Here is a 9437-nt window from a genome sequence, read left to right as displayed (position 1 = left end):
GGTTTGGCCAGGAACAGCTAAGATGCACTAAAAATAAAATGCCACAGACAGGAAACATTTATATTGTAACTGGCAAAACTAAAAGATGCAGGAAGTAAAGCAGTGAGAGTTTTATTAAATGTAACTGTGTACTGAAATGTCACAGTGTTTGGTCACTTTACAGTGTACTGAGGGGAAACAGCTTACATATGCAATGTATGCTAGCCGTAGGTTATGTTGACATTTTATGTAATATATTTAAAGGAGAACTATGAGGCGAGTGAAAATCACTCACACCCACATATGATTATAGCAACCATGCTTCCACCACTGTCTCTTAGGGTAGATAGAATCAACTGGGGAGGGGGAGGTTGTATAGGTAGAGAGAGTCCAAGCTGCAGTACTGTGTATTTAAAGGAGAACTATGAGGTGAGTGCTTTTCACTCATCCTCATTGTTCTAGCCGATCTGTGACAATGAAACTGTCACAGGTCGGCTCAATAGATCGGGAAGTGAGCGAACACATAGCGTCGCTCGCTCACTTCTCGATCTATCCCTGCAGAGAGCCTGGACTGTCACTCACGGCTCCCTGCAGGGATCCCCTCCTCCCTTGTACGATTCTCCAGCGTAGACTGGCGCAACGGACGGGGGAGGGGGCGGGCACAGCTGGCTCTGCCTCTAGATAAGCAGAGCCAGCTGTCAATCCCGCAGCTGGGTGGATCTCGACAGTAATGTCGAGATCCGTCCCTGCTGCGGCGTCTCAGTATACCGTGAGCTGTAGCTCGCGGTATACTGAGCTTAGGGTGACGGGAGGACGCTAGTTTGTGTCCTCCCGTTCCCCTTAAGGAGAACTATGGGGAAAAACACTGACCCCCATAGTTCTCATTTAAGCTTGCAAATTGATAGTACTTGAAGCCTGTAAAATTGTTCAATATTATATTAGGGCATAGCAAATTATTTATGTATCAGATATAATTTACATATATAAATGTGTTGTTTTTTTTTAAAAAAACCTTGTCTTGCATTTTCTACTACAGACAAGTATTTTGATTTAAACCCAGCCAACACTTTTTTCAAATTTTTTTTGGGAGGGAGGCAGATCTTTTGTCAAGTTATTGTTGCTATATGTGTCCTCACTGGGGACATTTTTCCCTATGTCCTGTCTCCTAGACAAGAAATGAGAGGTACAGGTGGGATAGAAAGACACAGAAAACAATAAAGGCCTGATAGACATCCCCATCCTTCCCCATTCAACTAAATTAAGGGGCTTTTGTTGCTGAATCCTTCCTTATCAGAAATATATCCAATCACTTTCCATACCCATGCTGGGGAAAACAGACAATTTGGAGTGTCTAAAACTTTGGTGCCCAACATGCAGCCTGTGGGCCACATGCAGACCATCAGAACTCATTGTGCAGCCTGCTTTGCTATAGACCTCAGATCAGGCCTTGAGTGTTAGCGCCTTTAGTGGGCTTTACCTGGTCCAGCAATTAGGGACAGATTTTATTATTTTGGTTTTTTTTGCCTCCCTTTAGGCCAACTGGCAAGTGGCGTTTCACTACTACTCAAACTGCTTGGCTACCTGTGTTATCCAACTAACAGGACTGAATGTCATAGCCACTGAGACCGGAAGCAGAGAGGATCAAAAATACAGCTTGCCCACTCTACATTAGTACACCTTGGACCAACACCTTAGTCTGCATGCAGTTTGGCTCTAGGTGAATGGACCAAGTGCAGGTTCCTATATGTACACAGCAAATTAATTCAGCAAAAAAAATGACAAACTGTATGAGGACAGCAACAATGAGGACCTGGCCAGATTGGATTGGCAGGCAAGAAGGTTGTGAGCTAAGAAAGAAATAAAAATAAATAAAATGTCATAATAATGGTACACTAATTAGACAAACAGATTAAGTTTTGCTGGGTGTAACATCAGAAAGGGGAAAAGTTTTGCCACTTAGGCAATCAGGGAAGAAGTTGGGAGAGAGAATTTAACAAAAAGCAGCATTCTAGAACAGCACCAATTTGTTCAAAATAAAGGAAGAAGACTTATTTTGTTATCTTATTAATGCCACCCTAATAATAATAGCAAATAATAAAAAAATAAGCTATTGTGCAGCCCTCTGGACTGTCACAGGCCACACTTTTGGCCCCAAACAGTTGACCGCTGGTCTAGAATGTATGTCCCGTTTGACTAAATTGGATCAAATATCTTTCTTTCCATTAAGACTAATACTTTAATCTTCTGTTACATAATGCTCAAACTTATAGCAGGGTTCCTGTAAAGATTACATAACTCTGCTCCATTTTTTCAGTGACTTATTGTCATTTAATACCTCCTGGTACAACTGGAGAATTGATATATTTGTAGAAACACTGAAGAAACATTTCAATTAGTAATCAGGGTGACTCAGTGCTGTTATTAAAGACATATGATAGGTCACTAGTCTTCAGCCATACATTATAGCATATCATCTACATTGACATAAACATACACACACGTAGTATACTGTAATTCGTTAAATGCATTGGAAAAGTAAGAAAGAAACATTTTTAATTAACTACTTAAAATAAGACTTTTAAAGGAGAACTATGGGGTTAGGGCTTTTCCCCATAGTTCTCCTTAGGGTAGCGGGAGGACACAAACTAGCGTCCTCCCGTCACCCTAAGCACAGTATACCGAGAGCTACAGCTCGCGGTATACTGAGACGTCGCAGCTGAAGCGGATTCCGACAATTATGTCTTGATCCGCCCAGCTGCGTGAGTGACACCTGGCTCTGCCTATCTAGAGGCAGAGCCAGCTGTACCCGCTCCCTCCCCCATCCGTTCCGCCAGTCAGCGCTGGAGGATCGGAGCGGGGAATCCAGTCCCTCGCCTGTCACGGCAGAGAGCCGTGACAGGATCGAGAAGTGAGCAAACACCGGTATGTGTTCGCTCACTTCCCGATCTACTGAGCTGACCTGTGACAGTTTCATTGTCACAGGTCTGCTAGAACTATGAGGATGAGTGAAAAGCACTCACCTCATAGTTCTCCTTTATATACACAGTACTGCAGCTTGGACTCTCTCTACCTATACAACCTCCCCCTCCCCAGTTGATTCTATCTACCCTAAGAGACAGTGGTGGAAGCATGGTTGCTATAATCATATGTGGGTATTTTAAAACCCCCAGCAGGAAAATATATTATTGAAAAATGTAAAGGGCCAGACGGCCTTTTAAAGCAGTGCTGAAAGTACTGGTACCATCACATTCATGATGGATGATGGTAAAAAAGTTACTACAAGCTACTGCTACTCAATGGGTTGCTACCAGAGTTTAGCATCAGGACCTGGAAGTGCTTAAGGGCATTGTATTGAAAGGTTCTGTAATCTGTATGAAATATGACAAAGAAAATATAGCACAATGATCAGTTATAAAAAGGTAAAAACCCATTAAAAAACCTGTTTCAGATAAACCTTATAGCAGTGGTATAAGGGGCATCAATTGCGACCCCTCATATCACCAAAGGGGCCGCATATAATATTTAGCTAATGTAATACCACAGAAAACTGACAGACAGTGTAGACATGTAACAGGATACGGTCAGAGATTGCAAACATATTATAAGTGTTGTTGGAAACTGGGGAAGACAGTCATACACTGGAGACATGTTACATGAGACTGCTAGCGATAACTGCTATAACACGCCTTTACAAATCACTGCTTTCACATTTGCGCTCTCTACACCCCCCTTGTGTGCCACATCTGATAATTCTCTAAGGAAGATTAATTTATAAAAGAGAAGAATATAAAAAGAGGAAAAGGAATGGACAGCACAGAAATAGTAGAATCATGTAAAAGAAGTAAACCAAACCACTAAACTACTAGAAACCCGTCTAAGTAATACTTTCCTTCACCGGCTTGAGCTAGTATCTAGGTAAGGAAAACAGACAACTGTCTGCTGGGGCCCAGAGGGCCACACACCAAGTGCCAAGGGGCTATAAACATTTGGGTACTGGGAGTTTACAGTACTTACACCAAATATGTCCCTAATTAAATTGAATGATGTTAATATCTATGGTAAAGCTTATAGTGATGACATCACTCTGGGAGGTCCTTTTGCAGAAGTCTCTGTAGGGCATGTGGTGCCAGCATTTTTAAGCATAAAGGATTCAAATCTCATTTGTATGCTAATGTCCACATGAAATGTAAGGGTTTTTAGCTTTGTTTTATTAAGGATTTAAAAAAACTAAAAATACTATGGTGTGTTCATTCTCTTTTGAGCTGTCCTTTATGTGACTTACTGGAGGAGAAAGAGCAGGAGGTTGCCTTTTGGCGATCGCTATAATGGCAAAACAGCCTGCATGATCTTAATTAAATTATATGATCCATCTATAATGGTAAGCAGGTTTTCACTTGAGGGTGAAGTTAGCAGACACATTAAGGGTGATCGACACGGGATTGTAAGTTTGGTTAATGAAGGGGGCCTCATTGGAAAAGAGTTTTGCACAAGAATCAACATGTTTATTTTAGATCATGTTTGCATTGATATTAACTGTGATTCACTACAAGGGAGCTAAGGGATAACCCCTCACACACACCTGACAGCTATGTTCCCTTGTCTTCTCGTTGAGTGCTGTACTAACATGTGGATGGCGCCGTGTTCACATAGCAAAGAAGAAGTTACCAGCACACCACAGTATCTTCTTTAAAAAACCTCACAGGGTCCCTTCATCAGATGACACTTAGCCTGATAATGAGTTCTGTACTTAAAGTTGTTTGACTGACACCATATGTGCTCTCACTAAAAACACATAACAGTTTCCCTTTAAATATTATCATCATAAGTATATGTTACTGTCTGACCAATAAAGTGAAAAACCTGAAGCAACTTAAGTGCTGGGAGCGCTATGAGACAAAACTTACAGATTCTCTTTTCCCTTGAGACTTGCTGAGGGAACGAGAACGGGAGATGTTGCTGAAAAAGGAATCCTTCTTCCCGGCTGACAGCGAAGGAGAGTCTGTGTGGTCACGGCCTCCAGGCAAACTCTCAATGCTCGGAGATGAAGTGACGTCTTTGGAGCTCTGGCCTAGAAAGAAACACAGAAAACTGAAACTTACTAGAATGGTTGAGCATATGTACTGCTTTGGGGAAAATCTAATGTAATACAAATGCGTGAGGAGGAAAAGCCAACGTGAGCAGAGAAGGAAAATTGGAAGCCTGCAACTTCTGAAGCAAAGCAGCCCTTACTGACTACACATTGCAAGATTGCTATACGGAATTTTATGAACAGGGTAGAATAGAACCCTTTATTCTAATACAGTGTGCCCGATATATAAAAGCAAAAAAAGTGGCCAATCGTGTAAAATAAGCCCGTCATAAATAATCCCCACTCTGTGTTAGGCACCCTCTAGTTCTCACACTGACCTTTAGCTCTGCTTTTGTGCCAATCCCCATTGTGGCCGACAGGAAAAGTCACAATACCTAGCTGTTTGTCAGCTGCATAATTTATATTTTATGCTTACATGGGACTGCTGCAACCTGAAGTTATGCTAGTCCAGCCAAACACATTGCATTGCCAGGGAGGCAGCAGGCATGTTGTTCCTCCATAACCAGTACTACTGCTATTTGTACTGAGTGGCTCCAGAGATCAGAGCAAGATCAAAGATAGGTATTGGAGAGTGCCTAGTAAGCCCTATGGGGTAAGTCTACATATTGTTTTCCTAATGAGAGGTTTTCTTTAAGTCACAATCTTAAACCTGCAATGGGAAAATTTAAATATTATCTGGCTGGTTGCAGGCCAAATGTCCCTTTTTTGCCAATCTAATAAATCACACTTGACGTCTACCTAACTATACTAGCAGTGTGAAGGTCCAGTTACTTATGTAATTATTTGAACTACTGTAACTGCTTATGTCCACAAGAAGCTAAAACATAGAGGGAAAGTCTACATAAAGCTAATGCATAAAGGTAAAGTTTATACTGTATAAAAGTAATACATTGAAGTCCACATTTTTTTTAATCGAGTTCATTTAGATGCCAATTTGTTTCAGCATTTGACCATGAAGGGAATCTACAGCGAGGGCCAGTAAGAATTTTACTGAACATTATTTTTATCCAGGCCTTGCTGAAATACCACACAACTTTGTGACTGTTGCCCTGCCTGCTAGTACAGACCTGCTGGGTCCTTATTGTTGCAGGTAGAACACTGTACTGGGCACTTGCGGTTCATCCACTATGGGTCTGTACAACTGGCACTGAACTGCTAGGCTAGGACGAGTTTGTTGATGCAAAATGGGTAAACTGTCTTTCCTAGCAGGTCCATCCACAGAGAAGAAAATAAATAGTGGATGCCACTGGACAAGTTTTTTTTAAAGGTAATTCAACTCCAATTTCTTTTTTATTGGCTGCTTGCAAGTCATTCTATTTAAATTGGGAGTAATAATATTAAGAAAAAGAATTAACATAAGTGACAATTTACCAGATTTCAATATATTCTTAAGCTATTCAATGAATTTAAAATACCTGCTTTTCCTTTACCTCGGACCTAATGATGTGCTTAACACAATTTCTTTTAAAATCACTAGACAGCCTTTCAAAGTGTGATGTGAATTTAATAGGTGACTAATGTTCTTCTTGCATTGCCAAATAATATTATATAAAAAATGTGTATACTGTACAATTGTGCACTAAAAAAACCTTTGTGCAACAAAATAATGAAAATCATTTGGGCGGAGTCAATGGACGGTGATATAATCATGCACAGAAGGGGCGCAGGGCATGCATTCTGATGGAGATTGGAGCAAGTGTTTTCATTCATTTGCAATATATGTGTAACACTATGATTACCCCTCTTCCTGCCCTGTATATTTACTGAGGGAACATAATCCAAAACCTGTGAAGGAAGAAGGCCAGTTCTGGGTTTAAGAACAATGCTTTCAAGACCATTTCATCCAGGTAATTGGTCATTTCCATCTGGGGAGCTGGCTATAAACTGATCAATTATCCCATCCACACCAATTATTCCCCATCCAGTATGGAAAGGAGAATATCCCCCGCAGCTATTGTATTCCTCATTGACGGCTGTGCAACTGTCGGAATACCTGAACTACTGATTGACTGCAGTGGCTGTTTGGTCATGATTTATTGGATTGTTTGTCGAATAGGGGGGGGGGGTTGCACCCCGAGGGGGCCACACACTGGTTACATTTTGGTCGTGTCAACAGGAAAGGGCTGAAATTCGAACATTATATGGCCAATTTAACCTTTATTGTTGTACTCCTGGGGGTGAATATGGTGGAGATTGAAGAGCACTTTGGAGGGATTTTTCTGGTACCAGTTGCACAATACGGGGACTGGATTTGCACATGATATATATTTGCACACACTGCAAACTGATATTTTTCATTTAGGCGTTTTTATTTTTTCCTTCTAATGTTTTTTTCTTATTTCACTTTATGTTTCTTATTGGGAGAGGGGGGCGGAGGGTTAAAAAAAAGGAGCAGAACTTGTATTTGCATGCAAGGTATCCTATAAATATGTATCTATGTATCTATTGTAACTAATAACAAAGCAAGGGCCATTTACATGTTAATTTTCCTGCCTTAAAATTCCTTTTTTCATTGCGTAAAAACAATTTTCTACGTAGGCTCTTCAGATCACAACGCTGTCCTGAAAAGTGGGGAAAAAAAAGGATGTTTCTGCATAAACACACATGACAGAGGCCCATAGGACTGAATTGTAGTGCATGCTAAGGCACAGTAATGTGTGTTCTAACTTTAAAACAACCTTTTAGTAAAACCCACAAAGACGTCAATGCCTTAAAAATGTATGAAAACGCAAATGAAAAACATCTGTAAACTTACCAAACTTATTTTTTTGTAAACTAATTTTTCGTTTTATCTGGAGATTTCTCAATTACTGTCTTATTTGGCAATCACAGATCTACCTTTAGGCAATATTAGCACAGTTGCAAGTACAACTGATCACAGGACAGGGAGCTTCACTGGAAAGAGATTTAGAATGAGACTGAAAAAACAGTCGTTCAGGATTATGGCAGCACATTGTTTCCTGGCCTTAGGACAAACACAAGCGGGAGGGAAACAGTTGCTGAATACAAGGATCAGCTGTCTGCTGACACTGCAATCTAACATGTTAAAGGGATTCATGAACGGGCAGTGCATTTGGTCATAGGGAACACAATATACAACATAACTTGTGATCATTTGCTTTTCACCTACTTAAACTTTATTCAATCATGCAGAGAGCAGTGGATGTTCATTATATGCCTTCCCTATAACCACAACCCTTAACAACAATTAGGCAGGATAGAAAATCTGGCCTAATCTCTACTGTTTCCCCAGAATGGAACAGCAATGGCCTTCTCCTCTCCACTGCACTTCCATTCCTTCTCCTGGAACATAACCTTTGTATGAATGCCTATCCTCTCAGATCAATGAACCGCTTTAAATTAATTTCGGCCGATGGGCATAAGTTTAGACTGTAGTAGGAAATCAAAGCAGAGGAAACACAATAAAATATATCCCATGCAGATGGTGTCCTTGATGGGAACTGAATCAAGACCCAAGAGCTATAAGGCAACACTACAATCCCCTTAGTCATAAGGGCTAGGCTAGCACCCTACTGAAACCATACTAGGCCTAGCTATATGTGACTTAAGCCTAATTGTTCCTTTTTTTTTGTTTATTGAAGTCAGACTAGTTGAAAATTATTGTGTTGGGCTGTATTATTATTAATATTATTTTGTTTTATGTGACAGGGCTACAGGCCTATGCCAACCTTCCCTTCCAGACATCATGCCCGAGATTCAGACTACTGTAATCCAATTAACAATACCCATAAGCATGCTGCCAGAGAAGGGGAGGTTATTGATATAGTCCAATATAATTCATTTTGATAAGCTTAATTTAAATAATGGAACTTGAATCAGTTTAGTGATTGTATGCAGTGATGCATATGATTGAGTAACATGGTGCTGCAATGATACACTAGTTACTCAGAGAACGCTGCGGATGTTTGTCTGCCTGCATGTGACCACTCTATGTGCAAATTGCTGCTGAAGCTGCCACTGCTGCTGCCACCTCTAGTTCCCAATATGACTTCTGTACAACAATCTGACTCAGCTACAGGTGCGACAGATTACATTTTTTAGAGCTTAGAAAATAGCAAAAAATGGTATTAAAACAATGGCGTACACCTTTAACAGACTTTAGCCACATTTATACAGGTAATGTCATCATCAGGCACATGTTGCATGCTCATAATTTGTTTTCCTTGTTCCTGTGGTCCACTGAGAAGTGTAGTGATATTGATCCTCAGAAGAAACCTTTCTAGAGAGAAACATAGAGGATGCCATTGCTAATGTCCTTCTGCTAATCCTAGTTGCTATGCTGACCCACAGGTTTCAATAGTTTGAGTCACAAACCCAGCACAAATATGCAGATAAGGATATATATATA

General features: G+C 40.5%; 1 protein-coding gene across 2 annotated transcripts in view; it reads right to left on the bottom strand.

Annotated features, from left to right (window-relative positions):
- The window catches only part of TBC1D5 (TBC1 domain family member 5), a 261642-nt gene that overhangs the window by 48342 nt on the left and 203863 nt on the right, over nt 1-9437 (bottom strand). For both annotated transcript variants that reach the window (XM_018574269.1, XM_018574338.1), the window contains exon 16: nt 4884-5047. In XM_018574269.1, the coding sequence (XP_018429771.1) occupies nt 4884-5047 (164 nt within the window). The remainder of the gene's footprint in view (nt 1-4883; nt 5048-9437) is intronic.

Source organism: Nanorana parkeri, unplaced genomic scaffold (genome assembly GCF_000935625.1).
Source record: "Nanorana parkeri isolate BGI_ZX_2015 unplaced genomic scaffold, ASM93562v1 scaffold4, whole genome shotgun sequence".
Taxonomy (NCBI): Eukaryota; Metazoa; Chordata; class Amphibia; order Anura; family Dicroglossidae; genus Nanorana; species Nanorana parkeri.
The sequence above is the reverse complement of the archived record's forward strand: the minus strand, read 5'-3'. Positions and strand labels throughout refer to the sequence as shown.